This window comes from Talpa europaea (genome assembly GCF_964194135.1).
Source record: "Talpa europaea genome assembly, chromosome: 1".
In the NCBI taxonomy this organism is placed as follows: Eukaryota; Metazoa; Chordata; class Mammalia; order Eulipotyphla; family Talpidae; genus Talpa; species Talpa europaea.
Window position 1 is genome coordinate 44,269,575 of NC_140073.1, and position 27,236 is coordinate 44,296,810.

General features: G+C 45.8%; 1 protein-coding gene across 8 annotated transcripts in view; it reads right to left on the reverse strand.

The window, feature by feature from the left end:
* Positions 1-3,566: 3,566 nt before the first annotated feature.
* STIM1 (stromal interaction molecule 1) overlaps positions 3,567-27,236 on the reverse strand; it is a gene marked incomplete at both ends in the record, with an annotated part of 161,357 nt that continues 137,687 nt past the window's right edge. For 3 of the 8 annotated variants that reach the window (XM_084246306.1, XM_084246304.1, XM_084246305.1), the window contains 7 exons: positions 3,567-4,077; positions 8,425-8,491; positions 11,187-11,422; positions 11,664-11,764; positions 12,267-12,434; positions 18,178-18,355; positions 21,879-22,056. In XM_084246306.1, coding sequence (XP_084102432.1) covers positions 3,567-4,077; positions 8,425-8,491; positions 11,187-11,422; positions 11,664-11,764; positions 12,267-12,434; positions 18,178-18,355; positions 21,879-22,056 — 1,439 coding nt within the window. Of the gene's footprint in view, positions 4,078-6,291; positions 6,329-8,109; positions 8,492-10,123; positions 10,217-11,186; positions 11,444-11,663; positions 11,765-12,266; positions 12,435-18,177; positions 18,356-21,878; positions 22,057-27,236 lie in introns of all 8 variants that reach the window. The other 5 variants (XM_084246302.1, XM_084246300.1, XM_084246307.1 and 2 more) reach the window with 5 other exon arrangements.

Consider the following 27,236-nt stretch of genomic DNA (forward strand, 5'->3'; position numbering starts at 1 on the left):
GCGGATCGGGTAGGACTCATTTAAAACTTTGTCTCCCGCTTTTCTCCCAGAGCTGTACATTTCCTCATTTCCCCTTCCCTTGTAAATAAACCTTTTATTACCCTTTCACGTGTGCCTGCAGTAGAGCATTGATAAGTCTTTTTTTTTTTTTATAGAGGCATGTTTTTATTTATTTATTATATTTGTTTGTTTTTGTTTATACATGCACTGGGTACAGTCAGAAGCGCGGGAGGGTGAGAGAATTCACCAGAGCAGGCAGAAGGACCGAAGTACACTGCTGAGGGGAGCAGCGGGTGGCAGGAGAGGTCTGCGCACCATGTGGGATCCTCCTCCGGGGCCGGGGAGCAGCCGGGGATCGAACCGGAGGCCGCGGGCAGCTTCGCAACCCAGCGCTCAACCGCTGCGCCACCGGGGAGGCCCTGATAAGTCCTTTTAAGCGCGCGGGTGAGGACCCACAGTCAGGCACCCTGTTTTGTATCGGGGTTGCTCTACAACACTGCCACCTTATATGCTGACCAAAATAGAGCTCTGGGCGTTTGGCGTAGGGCAAGACCCTGATCTATTTGCTTTTAGAATTAGCCAGTGGCAGAGCGGGCCAGCAACAGAGCCTGGAGGTGTTACAGGCAGGGGGAGGGGCACCCCAGAAACCGCCAAACTGCCTGCTTTAAATTGGTTCTGTTAGGGGGAAAGGATGTCCCTTGCAAACTCCATACAGGCTTTGTGGACTCCACCCCCACAACACTGGGAACTACAAATTCCATGATCACCAAAGGGAAGGTTGCCACCAAAGGGAAGGTTGCCAGGACCTGAGGGCAGAGTTAAGCAACTGGGTTCTCCGTTTGAGTATTTAACTGGGGGGGTGTGGGGGAGGAGATGGGCCTCTTGGCCACTCCATGAGCTAGGTTTTTTGCCAGCTCCACGGGTCATTGGGATTCCAGGTCAGCAAAGGATGCATGTATGAACTTATCTCCCTCTTTTTCTCCCTGAGTTATTCATTTTCCCATTTTCCCCTTCCCTTGTAAATAAACCTTTGATCAACCTTTTGTATATGTCTGCAGTTTAGGATTAGTAAGTCCCCTTTAAGCGCGTGGGTGAGGCCCCACAGGCAACCTGTTTTATATCAGGGTTGCTCTATAACAGTTCTGCCATCCACCACATCAAGATAAAACATTTAAGACCTTTAATGAAAAGGAACTTTAATACAATCAGTGTGTAATACAATCAGTGTTTAATACAATCAGTGTGTACAGAAAAGACAGAGAATATAGTTTTTAAATCAAGCACCCAAAGTTACCCATCCCATTGTGGGTACATGTCCGGCCAAACAGGACTGGCCCAAATCAAGGCCAGAAAGCCTGCCACAAGTTTGAACCACCATCCATACAAGGGACCCATAGAAAAGGGTCAGAAGAAGTCAAACAAGTCTAGGAAGAAAAAGAGCAAAATCAAAACCAAGATAAAAGAGACCATTGTTAACATCCCCATGGGTCTCTCACCCACATCTGTTTTAACCAGTCCAGGACCAAGAAACAAGCACAGCTTCTTCACATGTTTCTCTGTTCCTTGTGCCTTCTTCAGGTCTCCTTCTGGCTCCCTGTCCTGCTTCCTTCCTTCTTCAGTCTCCTCTCCAATTTCTTCTCCCTGTTCAGCTCCACCCTCCCATGGGTGGAGCAGGGAAACTGGAACCTTCCCTTCTCCTGGGAACCACCCTGTTACAGAGGTTGAATGGATGGGGTTTGGTGACCTTAAGTAAAGATGAGAGAACTAATATACAAGGTTGATGTAAAACTGATTTGAGCTCTATGAAATTTCTTGCAGCATCCTCCCTAAAACTGTCCTCCAGATGCATGCCAAGTGTGTTGCGAATTCTAAGTCGTTGGTGAAGCTATAGGATAGATAGGGTCAAGAGGGCCTAGAGATAGGGTTGCCTGAGTTAGCAAGTAAAAATAATGTTTCCCAAGTATTGCATGGGACATAGTTACACTTCAAAAAAATTGTTTTTCATGGTTTATCTGAAATTCAAATGTAACTGGGCATCTTGTCTTTCATCTGGTAACCTTACCCAGATAGCTGTGTACATTAGAGTTTCATTTGCCCCTAGGCAGAGAATAGTCTGTTCTGTCTGCTACACCACAGAGAGCACAAAGAACACAATGAGAGTCAAAGCCAACAGAGGTTAAAATCTCCTACATGCTTTATTGGACTTCAAAGAGTCTTATGAAATAACACAGAAAAACCCATGTGAGGGTGCCCAGGGGGTGCAAGGTAGTCTGCAGCCTAGCACCCTCCTAAGACCAACCCCAGGTGCACCTACCCCAGACCCAAAAATAGGATCCCAGGGTAAAGGCATGGCAGGGAGAGGGGCAGAGGGAAAATACCTTTACAGCCATAGCAAAAACAGGTCAGGAAGAGAGTTGTCTAAAGGGTAGGAAGGGTGGGGGAAGTGGTCACATAGCCGCCTTCACCTACACCTTCTTCATTAGCCACCCCGTCCCTAAACCAGCTGTGTCTTTTGAGCCTCTGGCCCAGGCTATGCAGTAACAGGAAAATGGGGTCTGACATGGAAAGTATGTGGTGCAGGCACTTGGGAAAGTGAGATTTCTTTTTTCAATTTTAAACTGTGTTTTGGTTCAAATGTGACAACATCCTTGCCCAAACAGCTCTAGAGCCCTTTAGAGCCCTGTGTCATGGTAGTGGCTCCCGTGGCCAGGAGAGCTGATTGTCTGGAGCCCCAAGAGCACTGGTGCTTGGGGAACACTGGGGCAGCACCTCTTATAGACAAACCCTCCTGCAGTGTCAGGGAGCAGAGATGAGAGAGAGGCAGGTGTGGGTGATAGAAGAGAGAAAAGGTGGTTCGCTGCCTTGTAGCCCACAGCTCTGGTATCTACTCATTCTCCAACTAAGTTTCTACCACTCTATCCCGTAGCCTGGTCTCTCTTCAGAACTCTCTGGTGGCTTGTTCTCTGGGAACTGGTTTCACTCCTCCCATGAACCCCTTAAGGTCTGAATAAACTCCAGGCCAAGGTTCCCTCTGGCCCCCCGCACTCCCAAAGAACAAGCCTCAAATATTAGGCCCTCGGCCCCAAGCTGAGACAAACAGAAAAATCGTGGGTGGGGTGGGACAGATCTGAGGCACAGGTGTCAAAAGTTACTCCTATCTTCCCCCTCAGGTTCTAGGGGAAGTTGGAGAGTGGTGGGAGGGAGGAGCCTGAAAGCAGGAAACAGAAAGAAACGACAAACCAAACCTCAAAACTGGGACAGCAGAGACAGAAGCTGGACCCAGAGGAGGAGCTGGGTACTGAGGGCACAGCAACTAAGACATGCACTGAAGTGGAAAAGGAGTGACAACAGCAGCCCATGGTTGGGAGGGAGGCAGGGCAGGCAGGCCATCGTGGTCAGTTAATAAATAATGTTGAAGGATCCAAAGATGAGGGGGCAGGTATGTACAGTGCCCAGGCCCCTGGGCCACCCCCTCCCATGCCCCACTCAAGGGGCCAGGTATCTTGGAAGGGAGAGAAGGGCAGGCAGAAGGACAAGCTGTCCCACCACTGCCACCCTCATCCTGCCTACTTCTTATGAGGCTTCTTAAAGATTTTGAGGGGAAACTTCTTCCGGCCCGGGCTGGAGTCTGTCTCCTCACCAATGGAGCCATTATCCTCCTCAGCCACTGCCTTCTTGCCAGCCAGGTGGGGAATGCGTGTATTTCGGCCAGCCTGCAGGGCTCGGCTGTCCCCAACTGATGTGTCTGGGTCTAGGGAACAGGGGCTGTGAGAACGGGAAGAATCCAAAGGTGGAGAACCACTAGGTGGGGCTGAAGGGCCCAGCTCCATCAGGCTGTGGGCCTTGTCCAGCCCATGGTTCAGCGCCAGTAGAGCCTTCTTGGCCTGGGCAGGGCTGTCAGGCAGTTTCTCCACCAGAGGCCCCGGATGGACCCCCTCAGTCAGCCGGTGGCTGCCATTGGAAGTCATGGCATTGAGAGCCTCATCTGCTGCACGGACCATCTGAGGAGGCTTGGGGGCCATACGCTGGCGGTCACTCATGTGGAGGGAGGACTCCGAATCGGAATGGGTCAAATCCCTGCAAAAGAAGTCAGAAAGGAAGGAAGGGACACATATAGGGTAGGTAGATAGGAGGAAAGTTGAAGAGAGAGGGACAATACGTGAAGGCAAGGATGGGATGGAGAGAGGGGCAAGAGAAATAAAACAGTATGAATAGGTAAGTGGGGAAGAGAGAAGAATGAGAAACAGAAGGAAGGTGGTCATGAGGACAGGATGAGCAAGGAAGCAAGAATAGGGAGTGGAGGATAGGTTGGAGAAAAAAGAGGAAGAAGAGAATAAAATTGGGGAGGAAGAAGAGCAAAAGGAGAAGCAGGTAGAAATAAGGACCGAGAGGAGGGGGAAAAAATGAAAAAAAAGGAAAAGTGATGGGGAGAGAAGTTAGAGGAGAAGAAGCAAAATTAAATGTCATTATATCATGTCTGACAAAGGACTTTCTAATGCCTGGGTCCCATCCCTGATAAATGAATGCCAAGGCCCTAAACATCCTTCTTGATAAAATTCCACCTCACCTTAGCTGACTAGATTTCTTGGTACTCAATCCTAAACTAACAGACCCTACATATTGCTCTGAGTCATCATTTTCTGAGCTTTCCTCCCCTACTTACTCTAGCCGCACCCAGGGATACATCCAGTCTGGACCAGGCCTTAAGGAACAGGGCACATGCAGTGAGCAGGCCTGACCCAGGCTGGGAAGGAGAAGGTTGGAGCAGCCTTGCAAACAATCCCTTACCCACCCCAAAGGGCCAGGATCCTGCCTTTTCCAACCCTCTCACAGGATTCAAAGTCAGTCACACAAAAATGTTTCGAAGTTCACACCAAAATGTTCTGGCAGTAGGAAGGGTGGGGTTATTTCTGACAGAGGAAGTAGGGAGGTGTAGAAAGACAGGAAGTTGGCCTTTAAGGAGCAGTGGTTCAGAAAAGTTGCGTTCTAGAAGTCATGAGGTATGATTCAATTTCCATCTCTGCCTGAGGTTTGCTGTGTGACCTCACACATGTCCTCTAACCTTGCTGGTCCTCAGTTTTGGCCAAATAAGGGTAATACCAATTCATTTTATCTTGCAAGACTGTTTGGAGGATCAAAAATGTTCAAAAGCCTTTGGAAATGGGGAAAGTATTGTGGGAATGAAGATAATGAGGCCAGTCAAACTAGAAGACTCACACGTGGGTTGGTCAGAAGAGGCTTCTTTGCAAGGCTGAGTCATAGGGACCTGTACTGCACACTGGTCATGACACACAGAGGCTAATCCAGAAAGTCAAGATCCTTTAAAGGGTTGGCTATTAATAAGAAGGCCATGACCAGTTCCGGAAGCCCTCCTTCCTACTGCTATAGACAAAAGGGCAGATATGGGGGTTCCCTGCCAATTCCTTAATCCTATTTCTGCTTTCCCAGAGGCATGATAGTGGCAGAGGAGAGGGCTAAGGGAAGCATTTAAACATCCAAGTCAGGAAGCCAAAGGGAAAGAGTCATGAGTGCAAAAGGGGAGAACCACAGGATGGGAAAAGATGGCTGTAGGTCAAAAGTTAGGAAGGGCACTAGGCCCCTAAAACAGGCAAAAGCAGGAGCAAGGTTGGCCCATGGCTATTGTATCTTTAATTTTCAACATGAAGCAGTTAACTAAGCAGGTCGGTACCTTCCTGAAGACAAGGGACATTAGAGAACAATTCCAGCTCCAGCTTCCTTTCTACAAGCACGGTTTTAGCCACAACAGTAGTGTTGACCAATATTTAGTATCATGTTTGGTTTCATATATCTGAGGCTGTCCTTGCTTCTATCTAAAGGTGCCCTTGTTTCTCCAAGCCCCAAGATAATACTCTCCATAGTCTGCCTTTTCCATATGCATATGAACCACTGAGCAAGGTGCCAAGGAAGTTCTGGGGAGCAACCACACTAGGCAAGGGGACCTCTAGGTTGAGGAGGTAAGAATCCTAGGAGCCGACCTTTCTCATGCAAAGTCAGAGAGGTCAAAAGGCCAGGGTTCTTTCAGACTCACTCCTCCAGGCTCATGGCCCCTCTTGGGCTTGATCCCCACCCCTCTAGGCCTCCCTCGCCAACTAAAAGCTAAAACTTCCAAAACAAGAAAAGAATTTGGGAAGAGGCCTGGGTAAATGCAGGAGGGAAAAGGCCCACTCAGACGAGCTCATCTTCCCTCCCTGCATCTTTGAGACAATTCAGGCCAGGGGTGCCCCTCCCCAAAGGCTGGACTGCCGTGAGCTCCCACCCCAAGCTACTAACCTTACTAGAGAGCCTGTTTGCCTTTAGAGACGATCCTCTGGTGCATGGTGCAAAAGAAAATTAAGTAGTGAACAGGCCAGGTGGATGCAGGTACTCCCCACCCCCTCCCCATCGCCCTCAGTTTGGGCCTTAGAGCATGAGATCCACAGCATCCCATAAAGCCCCCAACCCAATACAGTCTTCTCCACTGGTATTGGGAGGGGCTGTCTCCCTGCCTAGGCTTTTGGATGAAAATGAGAATGAGAATGAAAATGAGCAGCTCTACTGAATAATAATGCTAATAAAAAAGTTCCTTTGTCAGAGAGACAGGAACACCCCCAAGGATAACTATCCAGAGGTTCATGGGCAGAGCTAGAGGGGATGGAACTAGAGGGAAGCAGGTCGGTGGGTAAGCAGGCTACAGCCCAGAGGCCAGGACTAAGCCGTGGTCACAACTTTAGAGATGAGAGATCCTTCTAGAGGAAGGGGACTCTCTAAGGGTCCGCTAAACTTGTTCCAGGCAAGGTCAAAGCTACTACCTCTGACCCTTACCTATCATCTTAAAGTATAGCAGAGAAAGTTCCTGCAGCTGCCAGATTAGGCTGTGGGTAAAGCCTTTCACCAGTTCTTATATAGTTCACTTATTGGGACCTTGTGGAAGGACAAAAATATCCAACAGAGTGTCCTGGAATGGAAAGCCAAGGTCTAGTCTATGTTCTGTTCCTAATTAGCTACGGGACCGGGGGAAAACCACTTAACTTTTCCCAACCTTAACTTCCTACTGTGAAAGTCAGTATTTAATGCCTGCCCTACCTGTGAAGTTTTCTTGTCCCAAACACTCAAATCTATTTCCCCTATTCTGTTTCTTCATTCCATGAAGGACACTGCATCCATTTAGTCACTCAAGCTAGAAACTGGGTTTCATCAAGATTCCTCCCTCGCCTTCCCCCATCGCAGTCAGTTACCAAATTAATCCTCCCCTTTCCGTCCCATGACCTGGTTACCTTCCCTAGAAGCCAACTGCAATGACTTCCAAATTCCTGTGGTCTCCCTCTCGTTCTTTTATTCAGAGCACTCACATGTTATTTCTAAAATGCATTTGCTGTTCTCCATCTCCCTAAGGGTAATGGTCAAAGCCCTAGCCTTTAGGAGCCCTTTATCATTCCAGCCTCACCTGCGGTCCTTCCCACCCACATGTAGCCAATGTTCTGGCCACCAGTACATCATATGCTCTTGAACTGCCACACCGCTGCACATGATGTTTCCTCGGCCTAGTATGCGCCTTCTCCTTTCCATGCGCACAGGGTGTTAGTGTAAATGTCATCTCTTTAATGAAGCTATACACCCAGCTACACACTGTTAGTCACTCCCTCCTCAATGCCCCTATAGCACTCACCAAGTTGTTCCATAATTATTTATGTACCTCTCCCAGGCCAGACTTTAATTCTTGACATCTGGGACCGCATCTTATCATCCATGAATCCCCATTATCAGTGGAGCCTGGCAGAGTAGGCACCAAAAAATGTTTGTTGAAGGAGTAAAGGAAGTAAGGGCTCCACTGAGACATGGATGTGAGGTACATATTAGGCAAAAGTGCTATAGGGCCGTGAAGGAGGGGGGTTGTTACTCATTTTCAGAGCCAGCAAATCCCAAACAGAGAAGGGAAGATAGGTGTGGGGAGTTACATTGTCCTTCAGAAGGAGTCCCAGGGCAATGTACGGAGAAGATGCCCCACAGCACAACCCCCAGCTCTGATCAAGCAGCAGCCAGCAAGCAGAGGCCAAGGTAAAGGCAGTGGAGAGGGAGGATGGGAAGAAAGAAAAGAGAGACAGCTGATACCCCAAGCTCTCTGAATACCCAGGCATCACAGCGGTGTTGTCAGAAGGGGGTGGGTCAGGGTAGGGATCCATCTGGAGGAAATAGGAAGTGCTGTGGTGGTAATAAACAGGGTGGACATGAACCGTGGTGGTGGTAGTGGTGGTGGTGGTGGTAGTGGTGGTGGTGGTGGTGGTAGAGGAGCAGGAAGGAGCAGAGGCAGATGGAGAGCTGGTCCCGTGGCCTTCAGAACTGAAAGACTGTCCAGATGAAAGGCTGCGCATTCGACGCAGGGATACCCGGCTGGTCAAGAAGTGGCCAGCCTCGGCCTCTACCAACCTCTGAGATCCCAGGCCATGCTGTGTTTCCGTCAGGCGCTGCCGAACACTGCTCTGCAGGCTGGGGGCTGCAAGGAGAGTGAAAACAAAAGTGTGAGGAAGCACCGGCCTCCTTCAGGCTGGCAGGCAAGCAGGTTTGCTCATGGAGAAGTGCTTGCTGGAGACTACTCTGTGCCTTTGGCACACAATCTGGAATATGGGGCCCCAGAAACCTCCCACCAGCGGTCCTAAGAAGAAGGGGAAATGGAAAATGAGGTGCCTAGCTCAATTTTAGTCATAATTTCAATAGCAGGAGACCTAAGCCCAATATTACTTGAAGGGAGGTGACGAGGCAGTTAGTGGGAGAACACAAGCAGGATGAGGTAGGAGAGGGGTTTGGGACAAGGTCCGGGAGAGCACTAAGAACCAGCCTTTTCAGAAAGCAACCTCAGGAAATAATTCATCATATAGACAAGGATGTACACACAAACACGTTCATCATCACATTATTATTAATAATTGTGTGACGGTAAACATACGTGGGTGGAACAGTAGGGAAATGATAGCACAGCTAGTGGCTAGATGACTATCGCACTATAAAAATATGGCTAATGAAAACATTTTTTAAATCTTAGAAAAATGCCTATTAAAATGCTCAGGGAAAACAAAGTTGAATGTGAAAGAAATAACTTGAGCTATGGAATGCAAAAGACTAGATTTTGAAACCAGACCTTTCTGTAACTAGCTGTGACCTTCAGCAAATTACTTCTCTATTTTAATTCCTAACTTACAAAACCCTGCAGGGTTACTCTGAGGCTTTAAGATAAAGTATTTAAAACACCTGACACCATTCACGGCACCCAGTAAACGGTAGTGTCACAGACAAAAGACTGGGAGGGAAGGTGCTCCGATATAGTGGGACAACAAATGCTTCTTTATGCTTTTGCTCTCTTTTTAACTTTCCTTCAATAAGCACATAAACAACAGAGAACCAGCTCTTGAATCAATGCTGCAAGTCAGGGTCTGGGAGAAGTTGCTCACCATGCCCAGGGAATGGGTGCATGACTTAGGAATGACCTAGAGCATCCCACTGGTGTTCATGCCCAGCTCCAGCTGAAAACAGAATTCATGCCTTAGTTTTTGCTACTCTGACCTCATAGATGGGCTTCCCTGCCTTCTCCTTAAATATGAGAGAAAAGTCCAGATTACAAGGGTGTCAGAGGCCTTAGAAGGGCCACCAGGGAAAGAGACAGTTTTACAGTGATGGAGGGCAGGGGAGCCGGGCATCTATGGCTGATGGCGGTCAAGGCATGGAAGGCAGGCTGAAGAGGAAGAGGAACCATGGAATAGGAAACAGGGAATGCAGGGAGAAGGGGGAAACCAAAAGGAAAAAGAAAGAAACATGAAAAAGAGAAGAGGGTAGGGATCTTTCCTTCCCTCTTTCTGACCCAGCTCAGCTAGAAGAAGGGGCGACAAAATCTCTAACTAGGCTGAAAGGGAAGTCTACGCCTTTCCTCACTAGGGGTGTTCTCTCTCAGGCCCTTTGCTGAGCAGGCTGATTCTTCTCACCCCCAGACCCTTCCCTGCAGTTAGTAGGGACGGTGCTCGGGAATAAAGGGAGCAGGCAGGGGTGTGAGGCAGGCAGAAGGGCCCGTGGGGTAGGAGTGCTGGTTTAGTCCCAAAAGTCGGAAAAACAAAAGCCCCAGAGGAGCTCCTCAAACCCGGGTATTTCCAGAGGGACTGATCATCCGAGCCGGCGGATGTGGAGCAGAGAGAGCGGTCACTGGACCTGCGCCCCATCAGCCAGGCAGCATCTAGGGTCCAACAGCCAGGCCAAAAGGAGAAGAGAATCTGCTTTATGGAGGGCTCCAGCCTACCATCAAGGGGCTAAGGGAGGGGCCGGGGGGCAAGAGGTGGGGAGCTAAGAGGGATCCCTCCCAACCCGGAGAACTGAGGAACTTTTCGATCACTATGCCAGGGTCAAGCTCTGCCTGCGTGTGACCCTAAGCCTCTAGGCTCCAGTTTTCTGCACTTGTGGGTAATGAGCCCAGGAAAACAAATTTTCTACAAAGGACTATTCTATGTATCTAAAATACCTCTGTGATCCACAGAGAAATTCAACTGGGCCATTGAGGGATCTGTTCCCTCATTCACTAAGGAACTCCCAATGAGTATTGTCTCTTTCACGCCACTCTACTCAGCTGTCATCATTCACAGGGGAGGAAATGGAAAGAGGAGGTCCAGGACAGAGGGTGGGGAGGACTGAGGGTTCAGGGGGACAGTCAGACATGCTTGTGCAGGAGATTCCTCCTGGACAAGCATGGCTTTCCAGCTTAGAGCATTTATTGCTTTATGGAGCCTCACACAAAAGGGGAGAGAGAGAGCCGTCACTCCATTTATCTGCTTGAGCAACTGAGAATAAGGAATATAAAACGAAAAACAATAAGTACTCCAAATGAATGTTTTTACAATATCAACCCCTAAAGGAGATTATTTTTATGAAGATAGATAAGAGGGGGAAAGGAAGATAAAGGATTTTTTCACAACAACAAAGAGTAAAGGGAGACACAGTACAATAGACCCAGAGGGGCAGAGAGCGCACACGGCAAGGAAAAACCACTGAAAAGACAACGATACAGGAATTTCCTGATGCACGTTTTGTGTTACTAACCAAGGTCACGAATGGAACTATCTCCCTTGGTATCTGCCCCATCTGCTGCTTAAGCACAGCAGAGACCTTCTCCTTCCCTCATCCCCACCCACCCCCTCCCAGAGGTCACCTACATTGCATGGACAAGGGTGACACAATCTCCTCATCCATGTCATCCACATCGTCGGTCATGATGAAGTGGGCAGGGTTGGGGCGGGTACTGCCCATCCAGCTGGGGTCTATGTTGAGGGCAGCCACCAGTGAGTGGATGCCAGGGTTATTGACAATTTGGAAGCCACAGAGGATCTCAATCTGTTGCCAGCGGTGCAGGCGCTCCCGGAGTGCTGCCGTCACCTCACTCAAAGCTTGCCTGAAAACATGGAAGAGAAATGTGGGTGTGGGCTGGGTGGGAGTCCCTGTAGGAATGAGGCCTCTTCTCAGGGGAACAAGGGGGGGGGGGAACAAGCGGGGGGTATGTGTAAATAAGAAACACAATTACAAGTGGCAGGAGACCAGGGCTGAAGTATCATCGGGTTTGGGGGTCTGGTATACCCTCAACTCTGATGTTAGGAGGGACAGGACAGAGCAGGACAACTTACTTAGCTACTTACTTAGCTGTTAGGATTTTGTGATCCACATCATCCAGGGAAGAGCTGTGAGCCACATGGAAAGTGCCAAAGAGTGTGTTTCTCTTCTTTTTAATCTTCTCAGCCTGCAAAGATGAGGCCCTCAGGTTAAAAAAGAGCAGAGATTAAAAGTTGGGAAAATGGGAAATACTTTCCTGTGGCTGCTCTGACTTCCTCCTAGCACAGCTTAGGCTGCACAAGAAAAAGGAAGAGTGGTAAGGAAAGGGAAAAGAGGGTAAGAGAAGGGAGAAGACTAGGGAAAGAAAGAAAATAAGGGAAGTGAGAGAAGCGAAGGGGTCTCCTGACAATGCCCCAGCCCCAGGAGGAGTGTGCCCATGGCAGTCCGGAGCTGGCAAAGCCTTCCCTCTACCCAACTTCACCTGCTTCATCTTACCCAGAGGCAGATGAAAGCGTCCCCATCCCTTCATTCCCTCCTCCAAAGGCATGAGGATATTATCAGGCACCATCTCTTGGCAGAAATAGAAGTCAACACCAGTTATGGTGGGATAAGGAGAGACAGAGAGGAGGAAGATGGGCAAATGAAAGGGAACAGGACAAGGAAAAATGGCAGCAGAAGACAGGTCTCACCCCCTCCTTGGCCACCAGTAGCTGCTTCTCGGCATTTTGCTTTTTGATGTTGTAGTACTGCACCTCCACCTCATGTGTCAGCTGCAGCCACTTCTGAAGGGCCTCCGGAGCATACCACGAGCTGTGTGATTCCAGCTCCTTCTCTGCTTTCCTCAAGGCCTCCCGAACCTGTACAGCCAAGAGGATGTGAGTCCATTTACTATGACTACGACCCTCTCCGATGCTTCTGTGTGATACCTCAGAGTTGTTAAGGGCTGTCTCCTGTGAGCTTTACAACTCTCCCGAGAGGGGAGAGGGAACAAAGATTATTCTCTGTATGTTGTATGTAAGGATGTTAGCTCAGAGAAGGAAAATAAAACATACTCAAGGTCACACCGTCAGTGGCGTTGATCTGAGTTTTCGCTGCTAGACTACAGCACTTTTTTCTCACATATTAGGTGCCTCTTTCGGTCACACAGCCAACCTCAGCAATCTTCCCTTCTCTCCTGAGGCTCAACTCAGCACAATTAATCATTTTCTTTCTGAGAGTTGTGGTCTATGCTTGGACCTCAAAAGCACTTAATTGGCAACCTGGAAATCTAGTCCTGATCCCTGGTCTGTCACTCAACTGGCTGTGTGACCCTGTGCTTATGACAGCAGATTTCAATTCAGTATGAAGAAAAACATTCTCCCTTGCAAGTCCAGGCCGTACGTGAAGGGGTAATCCCAGGAGAGAGTGAGCCCCATCATGGGAGGAATGTGAAGTGCTCATGTCAGAAAACTTAAAATGATTTGTTTCTCCAGAGGGAATTGGCCTCATTACCTCCATCATCCCCTCTAGTCCGTGAGACTCTGACCATGATTCTCACATTAAGCAGAGCACATAGCTTTGAAGGGCACTCACCACAGATGAGTATTGCCAACAGAGGCCAACACAGGAAAGAACCAATATGTAAGCATAAATCTCCTCACTGACTTCTCATCAAGGATATCTAGACATTCTATACTGAATTCCTTGCTATCTCACCCAGGTTACCAGTACAAGTGAACCCCAATCTCCCCATTTAGATATTAACCTTCATTGCTCAGAATCCCAGAGAAAAAGGAATTGAGAGCAGTCTCAATAAGCACAACTTCAGCCCATGGGGCAAGTATCCCCATATGCCTGAAGCCCTCTCCACAGTCTCAAAGAGACCAACGCTAAGCACAGCATTATTTTTTAAAGAGTCAGTGAGAGAACCAAACTTAGTTTGTTTTTTTGTTCCTTGGAAAAAGAAAGTATACAATGACCTACTCCTGGTTTGATAGATTTAAAATGAAGTGCAGGTACCTGGAAATATGACCAAGTCCTATATCAAAAGCCATTACAGGAATGGGATACATGGACGGGAGAATGGAGAGAGAAGAGAAAAAAGAAAAAAAAAGAGTAACAGTCAGAGAGGCACACAAAAGGGCTAACCAAACAGGCTCAAAAAGTCTCTAATGAGAGAAATAACTACAAAATAGGAATAGGGGATGGGGAGATGGGAGTCAAGGGACGGAGACAGGCATACCCTGTCACACACGAGTCACAGACGCCTGTAGCTGACAATAGCCGGAGGCAAACGCCAGGTCAGAGTCCGGAGGCCATGTTCCCTTCTTCTGCTGTTGTTCTCAACCTTGTCACACACTGAAGTCACTGGGGAACTTTAAAAATACTGGTATCTGGGGGCCTCCCTGGTGGTGCAATGGGTTAAGCACCATACTATGAAGCAATCAGCAGTCTCTGCTGCATGAGTTCGATCCCCGGCCGGCCAGGAAGCAACCCACATGGTACAGCAGACTTCTCCTGTCTCGCCTGCTGCTCCCCTCAGCAGTGTACTTTGGTCAATCTGCCTGTTCTGTTCTCCACTCTGTCTCTGGTGAATCCTCTCACACACACACCCCCGCCCCCTGCATCTCTGGCCTGTACCCCAGCTCTTGTATGGATAAATAAATAAATCCTAAAAAAAAAAAAAAAAAAACACTGGTATCTGGACCCTGACCCAGATTCTGATGCACTGACCTGGGGTGTTACCCTGGACATCAACAAAATTTTTTAAGCTCTCTAAGAAATTCTGATATACAGCAAAGTTAATAACCAGCACATCCATGTGTTTTAAAGTGTTGCCACCTGATTTCTACTCCCCGACAAGGTGCAACAGAGGTCATGGAAGAAGAATTCTGATCCAACACAATAACTGAAAAAGGCTGCCTTAGTTATGGAAATTTTTGAAGAACCAATGATAATTATTAAATTTTTCAAAGGTAGCAGAGAGCTATAAAAGCAATAGTGCTAGGCCTGCAGTTCTCAAAGTGTGATCTGGGGATCCTTGAGGATCCAAGAGCATCTATAAAGTCAAATTATTTTCCTAGTAATACTAAGACATTATTTACCTTTTCACTCTCTCTCTCTCACAACTGAACTGTGGAGTTGTGCAGAGGTCACAGGATGTGCATATCACAACAGACTGAATGTAGACACTAATATGAAAATCAAGCCATCTATTAAGTCTGACATTAAAAATGTTTGAAAAATTGTAAAAAATTGTTCCTCTCATTTAATAATTTTTATTTTAGGAAAATGTAGTCATTTTTCATCAAAATGTTATTTGTGTTAACATGTAAAGAGGTTAGTGTATTTATTTTAAATAATATTTTAAAATTTTCCGTGATCATTTCTAATATTAGATTGCCCATATTACAATGTTGTTTGAGGTCCTAGATAATTTTCAAGAGTAAAGGGGCCCCGAGGCTAAAAGTTTGAGAGCCACTGGACTAGATGAAATAAAAATCCAGAGAGAAAAACAGCCTTTCTAAGATGAGTTGACAACTAACTGTCAGCCATTTCCTTCCCTGGAGATATTTGATAATTCTAGGTGAGGGCTGAGAAACAGGCTTGGCCCAGGCAGGACTCCACTAGGGCACAGGGAGATCAGCCTAGCTTTTGTTGGCAGTAGGGTACTGGTACGACAGGCTGGGAAATGAGGGCTTCCACACATACATTCAGCTTTCTTTTTTGGCTATTTACTGAGTTTTGGAATAATAGATAGCTAGGCTAAAGAGTGGAATATACTCTCCCATAATTTCATAATGCCTAAAAGACAAAATATGGTGAGAAGGAAGGGACCTGCCTCCAACACAGCCTGTGTCTTCCTCTCTAGACATTTGCAAAATTTTGAGGCTACAAGGAGCAGGAAGTTAGCACTAAATTCAAAATCTCCAAGTGGCAATAATGTCTTTCAGGGTTGAGAAAAAAAGAAATCCACTACTCTCAATAAAAACTAAGGAAGGGACAGGTCTAAGAAACTGGGACAAACGAGAGCTAGACCAAATCTTACAATTCATTCCTAACATAGATCTGTTTCTGAATGGCTTGAGATGATTAGATCTTTACCCACCTTACAGAAGAAAGGGGTTGGAACCCTACATAAGATAGAAGAGGGCCTCAATTGTTCTTATATACATGCTAGTATTTAATAAAAATAAATGATAGTGATTAGAAGATTCAGGAAAATATAACCAATTTTCCCAAAGGGGAAAATAAGGAGTGTCATCAATGGTCCAGATGTTAGAGTTATCAGACAAGGACTTCAAAATAACTATGATTGAAATCTTAAAGAAAATACAGTAAAAGACAAACATAATAGATGAAAATATGGAAAATTAGAGAGAAGTAGGATCTATAAGAGTGAAATGGGCATTCTAGAACTGAAAAATACATTGTCTAAGAGTAGGATTCCACTGAATAGGTTAAAAAGCACAAAGTTCCTAGCAAAATACAGGATTAAGGAACTCAAAGATAAATCAATAGAAAACAATCAGACCAAAACATAGGGAAGAAAAAAAAAAGAATAAAACTGAGCATAAGAATCTATGGAATACAGTCAAGAAATCTAACGTAAATAATGGATTCTTAGAAGGAGAGAAGAGAATGGAGCAGAGGCAGTATTTTAAGAGACATGTGAACACTAAAAAGAATATGTATTCTGTAATTGTTAGGTGAAATGCTCTATTTGTGTCACTGAGGTCAAATGGAATATCATGTTTAAATTTTTATATGTTTACTGATGTTTTTGACTGCTTCTTAATTGAGAAAAGTATGCTAAAATCTCGAATTCTGATCATAAATCTATCATCCTTTTAGTTTAACTAAAACTGGCTTATACGATGAACCAATCTGCAGCTACTGCAACATGAGTTCAATCCCAGGCCAGGGAGCTAACCCAAATGGCGCAGCAGACCTCTCCTGTCTCGCCCACTGCTCCTCTCAGCAGCGGATCAGTAGAACTGCCTGTTCTGCTCCCCACTCTGTCTCTGGTGAATCCTCTCAACCACGGCACCTCTGGCCTACGCCCCAGCTCTTGTATGCATAAATAAATAAATCTTTAAAAAAAATTTTAAAATGTCAATTTCCTTTGTCATTAATCAATAGATTTAATGCAAACACAATGAAAATTCCAGCAGGGTTCTCTTTGGTTTTTGGTGTATGAGAGGTGTGCGAGGGGGCAACAGAATGACAAGGAAGAAAAAAGCTGGAGAACCTAACACTACCATATACCTATAAGACAATGTTGGATAAGGATAGACAAATAGACCACAGAGTAGAACAGAGACTGCTGAATGATTGCCTGGTTGAGTATCTACATAAAACTAATTTGAAATAAACCATACCCCTCAATCTGCAAAGTAAAACAATTCTTTTAGAAAGAAATTTAGGAAGATATCTTACAGTTAAGTGATTTCATTAAAATCAAGGACTTTTTGTTCATTATAATATTAGGACAGAAAAAAAAAAGCCATGGGCTGGGAGAAAATATTTGCAATATGACTGTATATAAATATACTGACAAAAAAGACTTACATCCACACTATATGAAGAACTCTTACAAATCAGTTTTTTAAAAGACAGCCCAATTTTTAAAATGAGAAGAGATTTATAAATAAAAGGGACAATACTTTTATGAAATGTTCAATATTAATCACTAGGGAATGAAAATTAAAATCACAAAATACTGCTACATCACTACCAGAATGTATAAAGTTAAAATGCCTTCAAAATACCAAAGCTATAGCTCAACTACAATGCTCATACATTGATAGTGGCAGTATATATTGGTACAACCACTTCCAGAAAACTATTCAGTAAACTTCCAATAAAGATAAATACATAAATGCCCTAATGCATGTCTTACAAAAATAAGTATTTATGTCCACCAAGAGCCATATGCAAGAAGGTTCATGGCAGCGTTACTCAGAAAAGGCAAAAAAAAAAAAAATTCTACAAAATGTGTATTAATAAGAGAATGGATAATTTATTGCATACGCATACAAGTATTATTACTCAGCAATGAAAATAAACCAACTATCACTACACACAATGACATGGATGACTATCACAGGCATTATGTTGAGGAAAGAATGAAAAACAATATATACTGTATAATGCCATTTATATGAGGGTTTAAAATCAGGTGACAGTAATCTGGTTTAAGAGTTTGTGACCATAGAGAGACATCTTTGGGATGGAATATTGACAAGGAGCAGTGGGAGGCAAAAGTGAGCCTTTGGGATGCTTAAGAGATTCTGTATCTTGATCTGGATGGTAGTTGCACAACTACACACATATGCAAAATCTTGCCATATACTTATGGTTTGTACATTTTACTCTACATAAATAGCTCAATAAAAAGGGGAGAAAGAGCTCTTATCATTGTTATCCACTGTTCTCTGAAAATCACAGCAACTTTTTCTCAACTTCCCCACTACTCTTATTGGTCAGAGTCTGGTGACTCTTAAAGACATTCTTTGAGCCAGATTTCAAAGTCTTCACACATGAAATTTTCCAGCCCAACCTTCGGTCCTTGCCCTTCACCCTCCCCCACTTGGTGTGTCCAGTGGGACACTCTCCTACCTGTTCCAACTCCTCCTCAGCATATTTTTGGCGGCTCCGCTCATTCTCAGTACCCTCCCGCAACTCCTTCAGCCGCTGGGCTTCCTGCTTGGCAACGTTGATCTCATCACGCAGCTTCTTCTCCAGATGCACCTTTTCCACCTCGACCGTGCGGTGCTCCTCCTGGGCCTTGTGCAGCCTGGGGGGCGATGCAGGGAGCTGGAGGAGGCCAGGTAAGGGGTGCCAGCCAACACGCCATGAGTCATGGCATTGAAGAGGAAAATGAGGGCTCCAGCATTCAGCACATACACTCCCTACACTGCTGGCTGGCTATGAGTTAGCTCAGAGCCAGCAGAAACCAGGGCTATTACCATAATTCTCAGATTGGCCACCATTTTGCTGCCAGTAATCCAGGTTATGAAGATAGTTTCCTAGTATATGAATAGTTCCTTTAAAATGTCTCACATACTAATAGTATTTCACATTTGTTCCCCCTACAGATAATGATATGTTGCAACATTGTCAGCCTGGGACAAATGTGAACCTGAAGACTTAGAAAAGGGAAGTAACTGCAGGTAGAATTGAACTGGAATTCCAATCTGTATAACTTCAAATTCTACATTTCCCTTATACTGGGCATACCTGGAAAGTTCAATAAGTGTAGCATACCCTGCAAGCTAGACAAAGGTCCAGAGAAAGTCTGATGGCTGAGATATGACTGGGCTGGTGGTAGTGGGGAGGTTTAAGAAAGATGAAAAAAGGACTATTGAGCTATACTTCTTGCACCCCTGACTACCTATTCCTAGAAGCACAAAATGAAATTCATGTCAAAGAGAGAGCCCCTGGCTGCCCCAGAGCAGGAGTTCCTGTTTAAAATACCTTACAGAGTAGGGACAATTTCAAGAGCATCAGTTATAATGAAAATAAATCCTTGTACACACCACACCATCCCCCTATTCACTGACAAAAACCTTCCCCATCCTTCTTTCTTTCATATATCGATGTTCATCCATCCATCGATGTATTCATTCACTGAGTACTTTCAGACATCTACTAAATGCCAAGTCCTGTGCTATGTGCCCAATATATGGAGATGAAGGAGAAAACAGCCCCTGCCACTGAGGAATTCATTATCAAGTCCAAAGTCAACAAATAAATAACTATACACAATGTGAAAGTTCTAAAATGAAGATTGATAGAAGATGCTGGATGAGTCCAAAGATGGAATGATCATCTCTGGGTGAAAGGAGTGAGAGAAGGTAAGGCCAGGTAGAGACCCAGCAGAGAGTTTACTGATCCCTCTGGAAGAGATAAAAGACTTAGCCACTGTCAGGTGTCCCTATCTTAGTAGGAACCACCAAGTTATCAGGGACCAAACCAGGAGGGGAAACAATGATGTGGAAGATAAGTGACATATAGCTTAGGTTTGAGGTATAGACAAGAAAGGATAGGCAATGGAGTAAGAACTCAGAGAGAGGCTTGACCACTGACTTAACTGGCCAGGTAAAAGAGAAGAGACAGAAACAGATATGAATCTAAAAAAAATCCCAAATCCATATCAGTCAGTGACTGAAGCCTCAAAAGATGTGTTCGTACAAGCAGGGGAAGAAGAAGAAAGCTTGCTGCGGACAAACTGAAATCTAGAAACCTACTTAGCGCCTTGTGAGAAAGGGAGTTGAACCTCCTCAAGGTATTCACTAGATGGCGCCAGATGCATAGCTAAAAAAAAGCAGAGGCGCCATTTCCTGCTCCCAACTCCTTCCTTTGCTGAATACCCTCCTTAATTGTATCCTCCATGACCCAACCTTCTGAAATTACACCATTAGAGTCTCATCATTTTCTTTCTTCTTCTTCGTCTTCTTTTTCTTCTTCTTCTTCTTCTTTGTTGATTAGTAGTCGTTTACTTTTAGGGAATCAATTTTTCACCGAAATATTGTCCTCTCTGAACGCAGCCTCTTCAGAATGCCTTCTCTGTATAATCGGGCATGACCACTTTTACAGAAACTACTAAAGACAGAGATCCATAAGTACTATTGGACACAGAAATGAGCAAATAAATGTACAATCAAGTCTTGCTTCACTCTACCTCTTTCACAGGAGACTGGGCATTTTGAAGAGAGCAATCAATTAGCAATACAAGAAAGAAAGTTACATGCCCTGTCTCTAGTAAGTGTGTGACTATAGACAGGTCTTTCCCTGTACTCAGTCTGTTTCTTCATTTTTAAATGAGAGTTAAAATTCCTGCCTGCCCCAAAGAATTACCTTGAAACCCAGTGAAATCCTAACTGGAATGCACATGTAGTATTACATCGATTCACCTAAAATATCAGGAACTCTGTAAAAACAAGCTCCGAGGTAGCTGGCAGTGCAGGCCTGTTAAAGAGTGACAAGGTGGCCTCTGGTCTCTGGACACTGTCAGGGCAGGCTCTGTGAGTGCACCTGTGTAGAAAGCGTGTCTCTGGGGCTGTGTGTACATTCATTTCTCTCAATGGTCATTTAGCTCTGGAGGTCTTGGGAAGCAGGGAGGGCTAGGAGCTTAGTTTTATCCCCAGACTTGGAATGTCTCCCACCTAGATTCTTTCCCTTTGGACTGAAAACAGTATGTGTTTTTCAGACAAATGGAATATGGGCACTATCTCGCATTTAGCCCCCAGTTAGCAAAGGGCCAAGAACAAATGAGCTAGCAGAGTAACCAGGGAATCAGCTCACAGGTAAAACTCCTCTTCCCTAGCAGCTCAGCCCATGGAAGTGAATCTGATAGGGCTGCCCTTACTGAGGCAGCATTCTATATTTAACATGAGTCTTCAGGTGCCAGGGATCCAGGCCCACTCTCTAAATTCAACCTCAACTACGAAGATCTCCCAAACCATCCTTCAAGGCCCCCTCCTCAGAGTCCATATCCACTCCTCTCCTGCCTCTGTGCCCTTCCAGTCCTTAGAGGTCTCATCGCAAAAGCTGGCACCAAGTCACTGCACTAAGTGTATGCTCACTGTTCCTTCTTATGAGTGAGCTTTGTTGCCCAGGAACAATAAATTCCTTACAGTTTCCAGCTCCTAGATGTCAGGAAATACTTAGATTGTCTCACTCACTCACTGACGCTGCCTTCTTTTCACAGCAGGGTCATCTACAACAGTTTTTAAGCCATGTTTTATGTAAACAGAATGTCAGATTGTCAGGGCTTGAAGGCCCTTGGTGTTCTTCAAGTTCAACCCCTTCTTATTATTGATGAGGAAGTAAGCCCTAGAAAGGAAAGGGATTTCCTCAAAGTCACACAATGAATGAGTACTTATGAGATTTAGATACCGTATAAGAAACTAAAGGCATTAGGTCAGATTTGTAAGGTTTCTTTGGGGGAACAAGGAAGCACAGTTAATTATGTCTATATGGGAAGGGAAGCAGTCCAGAGGAAGGACGAGGGATAGAATGACCCCCTAACAAGCCATCCAACCAGGGAAGCCCAAGACCTCTGGCAACTATGCATTTCTCTGAAACTAAGAGGTAGAAAAGAGAAATAAGCTCCTGCCTGGGGAGGAACAACACCTGTGCAACTGACGTGGCAGGAACCTAGGCTCCCAATGTGGTTTCCAAAGGAGGACACAGCCTGGGCACCCATGTCAGCATTGCCTCAGGGACCAGGTAGCCCACAATCCAGGTGGAAATGGGGGGTGGGGGAGTCCCAAGAGCTGGCAGCCTAGGGCTGGGGGAAACGGGCAGAGCCTTACCTTTCCTGAAGGTCATGTAGGCTCTGTTCAGCTCGGTGTAAACCCTCCAGATCCTTCATCATCTTCTTCATGTGTTCCTTGGAGTAACGATTCTGGATATAGGCAAACCAGCAGCCGCCCACACCAATAACGATGGATACTACCAGCATGAAGTCCTTGAGGTGATTATGGCGGGTCACTGCCAGAGAGGAAGGACATGGTGAGGCACGTTGCCCTCTGCACACTCAGTCTTGTAGACTCCACTGCAGATCCTCCTCCATGAAGCGTTCTCACTCAGGAGGAGTTAGCTTCTCTCCTTAGACACATACTCGCCACACACTATTAATATAAGCCCTGTCCATATTTCTCTGCTAGTCAAGGCCTAGTTTGAAAAGGATGAGACCTTAGCGCAATGCAGGAAGCTTATTAAATCATACTTCCCTAGAGTGCAGTGAAGAGAAGAGCACTAATGCCTTCTTAATACATCCCAGCCATCCCTGGGATGAGCTGTGATGAGCCCCTGTGCCAAGAGGCGCAGTGACTTCTGTCCACAAGGTAAGCAACGGTATGGGAGCTAGAGTAGATAGAAGGGCATGGTTGGTGAATTAAAGCAACATCAATATAGCTTGAGCTCCAGCTGTGGGGCTGAGGTTACTGTAGGTCTCCTGGACTATTAGGCTATTCTAGGTACAAGATGTAAAGCACAGATCAAGTAAAAATCTATAAATCTCATCCATGGGGCACATTTCTAGGCTGTGACTCAATCCAGAGACCTTCCATAATAGGAGCAGCATCAATAGATATTTGAGACATTGCATATGCCAAGGAAAAGGGACAGATCTAAGTCCAGAGAATGCCTGGCAGCAATTTGGTGAAGTACCAGGGCCGTAGTCGCCAGCTGGGGTTCAAAGCAATGCTTAGTCTCCACAGCAAAACTGAAATGCTAAATAAGGAACAACACCAGGAGAGACATGCAAAAGCCATATCCCAGGAATGGAGTCAACCAGAACAGGGGCACTCCTGGAGCCTGCCATTATTTGTAGTCTACCAACTCTAGACTTAGCCAGGTGCAGGAGTCCTGAGAGAGAGGCCCTAAGGAGAAGAGGGCTGCTACTGCAGTCTCCACCTGTTCAACTTAGGGTAGAGTAGCTGTGGGTTCAGAGGAGCCCCAGATATGGGAATCAGAGAAGGAAAAAAATTGCGAAGTTATACCAGACTAACAACCCCCTGTGCACAGCAGCGGGGGTGGGGGAGTCAGAGTAGGACTGTACAGGATGCCAGTGCCTGGTAAGGACAAGGTCTGATAGGACTCCGGAAGGATCTAGATAGAGCCACCAAGTTGAGGTAGGGTCAGACAGCAGAAAAAGTTACATGTAGCTGGAAGACGATATAAAACTGAGGCCTAGTTTCACAAAAGGGTTCTATTCCTAGCTCTTCATTGTCCCTGAGTCGCAGGACATGGGGACAGTGTGCGATCAAAGACAGATTAGCACATTCTATTTCCATCTGAGGGAGGAGAGTTACTAGGTCCAGGGTGGGGGCCATGTCCTTTACATGTTTATGCCAGACTCAAAATCATGAGGCCCTCTGACAGCCATCCTCTGAGCTCCAGGCAAGCCCACACTTCTATGAGTAAGCCCTCCTCACTCTCCTGATCTTCAGGCCCCCAGAGGAGGTATCTAAGCAGCACGGTGAGACTCTTTCTGAGACACACCAGCCTCTATACAACCTCCACCACAAGCGGGGGGACTCTCTCCCCTATCGGTTAAGAACATTTAATCTTGCCTTCCCAGGGTTTCTCAACTCCAACATCCTTTTGCACTCTTACCAAAAGTCAAAGGTACTCCTGATCAAAAGAGATTCTGTGCAACCAGCACCCTCCCCCCTCACCTCCAATACGTCAAAGTTCCTGAGGTGGGCATGCAGATTGAGCCCCTGGCTTACTCCATTCAGTCCCTTTATTCTGCCTTGTTCAGATTAGCTAACAAGATTCTATTATTTTTTTCCAGCTTCATATTCTCACCTAAGATATGAACAAAAGTACTGAATGACCAGGTCAAGGATAGGTTCCCACTCATCTAAGGTAATACTGTTCTACCTGTCAGTCCCTCTGAATATCTTCAGTCAGTTTTGACTTCACCTAAATGTACAGCATCCACTCCATAGATCCCTCTGTTTTGTCAAATGCAGAGCTGAAAGTCAGCTGTACTGTGTGTTACAACCTATGAGCTAGTCTCAAGCTAGGAGGGAAAACAATGAATGTAGTCTGGATGATTTACTCTGTGGTCCCTACTGATCAACACTGTCTGATGTCAGTGCCCAGCACAACACTGCCCAACATACTAAGTCATCATAGATATTTGTGGCATTGTGTCTTTACTGACAAACCTCAAGTATGATATCTCCTGGGATTTAATACACATAAGAAAGAAAGGGAAATAGAGAAAAGGTGAAATGTATTAGGTATTTATATTCCTCAAGTCTAAGTCTCACAACAACTCTATTAAGACAGAGTGTTAGTATTCCCATTCTATAGACCAGAAAACTGAGGCTTCGTAGAGATTTTGACTTGCTAGATTTCATAAAGGTAACAGTGCTGGGATTTAAACCCAGATTTTCCCGAAAATACCTGCATGATCTTGCTGCTACATCCCACTTTCTCACTACAACTTCCACACTCATGCAGCAGGTATCTTTCCTGCTTTGCCACTTAGGACACCTCTCACCATGGCGAGCGCTATAAGCACTGAGCTAGCCTGAGTGTGATTCAAAGACTTCAAGGTCTGATTTTCCCCCTCACAACATCATGGGAGCTGACTGTGGCACTATCAGGTCAGTGAAAACCCAAAGCCAAACAAGTTAAACACAAGGCCTCATGGGAAGAAATTACTGGCCCATGAGAGGAAGCACTGGGCATAGAGTGTTAGGAAGTCTGGGTTCTATGCTTGTCTCTTCCCCAGTTTGTTAGAAACTCACTCCCCCAATCTGGATTTCAGCTTCCTCAGCTATAAAATGTGTTATCACAGAATTACTAAAGAGATCAAATGTGCAATTGTAAATGAAAGCATTCGAGGTGTTTTGCAAATACTCACATGGACGTATCCAGTAGGTAATTAAGAGTGCAGGGCCTCCCTGATGGCGCAAGGGTTAAGAGGCTGCCCGCAGCTACTGCAGCAGGAGTTTGATCCCCGGCCTGCCAGGGAGCTACCCACAGGGCTCAGCAGACCTCTCCTGACTTACCCGCTGCTCCCCTCAGCAGTGTACTTCAGTCAGTCTGCCTGTTCTGTTCCCCGCTCTATCTCTGGTGAATCCTCTCACCCTCCGCATCTCTGGCCTGTACCCCAGCTCTTGTATGCATGGATAAATAAATCTTAAAAAAAAAAAAAAGTGGAGTTGTGGAGTTGGAAGAAATGGTAAGAACTAGAGAAATAGATGTGAGCATTGTCAGATCCTGTCAGTGAAGCCCTTACACTCCTAAAGGAATCTGTGGATGGTTAATTTTGTATGTCAACTTGACTAAGCTAAGGGATGCCCAGATAGCTGGTAAAATATTTCTGAGTGTGGCTGTGAAGGCATCTTCGGGTCAGTATTTGAATTGGTAGGCTGAGTAAAGAAGACTGTCTTTATTCAAGATAGTGGGACCCATCCAGTCAGCTTGGCTGCTGAGGGCCTGATTAGAACCAACAGGCAGAGGAAGGGCTCATTTGCTCTCTGAGCCTGCATTATGCCATCAGTCTTCCCCTGCCCTCTTATATCAGTGCTCCTGAGTCTTGGGTCTTTGGACTCAGACTAGGATCTACACTATCAGTCCTCTGGCTCTCAGACCTTTGAACTGAATGAATGAATTACCCACTAGTTTTCCTCATTGTCTAGTTTGCAAATGACACACTGTAGGTCTTCTTGACCTCCATTATTGCATAAGCCAATTCTTATAGTAAATCTCCGCATATATATCCCATTGGTTCCATTTCTCTGGAGAACCCTGACCAATACATAATCTATAAGCCACTGTGTCGGAAGACGAAGGAAAAACAGGGAAATCAAGAATCTAATCTATGCCTTAGTGTTGATGTACTTCTCCCCATCATAACCCCACTCCCACTTCTCAGTTCCTACCACCTTCCAGTCCACAGTCCACAGAGATCTTTCCATTCTTTCTCCTCTGAACTAGGTCTCCCTGCTCAACCCATTCTTTGGATAGGTAAATGTGGGTTATGTCTTACTATCTCAGAGACTGGCCAATGTTGTTTTTCACGTCAGTCACTTTCTGGTGACTGTAAATTCCTTAGGGCCAGGGCACAAGACATATTTAGCTCCATGACCCTACACTTAGTATAGAGCCTGACCAGAGCAGATAGCAAAGGTAGAGAGAAAACAAGAAGGAGGGAGGAAGGATTTAGCAGAAAAGCATACTTCACAATTTAAAGTATGTGTGGAGGGCAAATACCAGCTCCTGGGGACAAGAAGAGATGACCAGCTGTCCTGCATAGCCCTTCCAAAAGCTTAGCTCTCAGAATCTAGCTCAAACCCAGTGACCATAGCTACAGCAGGATGACCCCGGAGTTTCAGGAGAGCAGATGTGGCTAGTAGGTGACAGAGATAACCCAAGGAAGCTAGCTGGGACCGGGGAGCCAAAGGGTGGCAAAATTCCCAGCATGAGTGCTGCAAATAGATTTTGGCAAAATTAGGTCAACCATTAACACAATCAGGCCTGAGACAGGGGAGGAAGGTGTAGAAAAATGAGTTGCTGACATGTTAAGAGAGTCAGGGATAATGGTGAGAATTTCCATGGTCCCGGTTAGTATTGAGAAAATGACTCTCTAATCACTATCACTTTCTAGAATCCCCTCTCCCAATTCTTTTCCACTCTTTCTACTGCCCAGAACACCCTGACCCTGGTAGAAACAGACACTCAACCGTTACTGCCAAAATGTGTGATAGGAATTTCTTTTGTCATTTACACAGCCTGTGCTGAGATATCTGTTTAACTGTAAGAGTTGTCCCTGGGACCTTCTTTAGCTGCCTTGCCTATTCAGACACCCCTAGGTAAAGGCCCTTCTCCTGTCTTCCCTCAGCCCTGTAGCTGTGCAGAGGCTCAGCCTCCTTCTGTGTAACTTCTAGCATATGTCTCCTGGCACATACACCTTGCAGGGCCTTAAGCAGAATGGTGATGACAGATGAGCTGTTTCTACCCTCAGGGAGCTACTAGTTTAAAGGATAACAGATTGAGAACAGACTGGAATAATGAAGCAGGTACAAAGGGTTGTGGGTTCCCTTTGTAAAAGAGAAAGGGGAATTAAAGAGAAGACTGGAGCATGTCTGGAAAGAGGCTGGAAGCCTTCAAGCCTGGAGAAGCTTGAAGGTAAGCTGGAACATAAC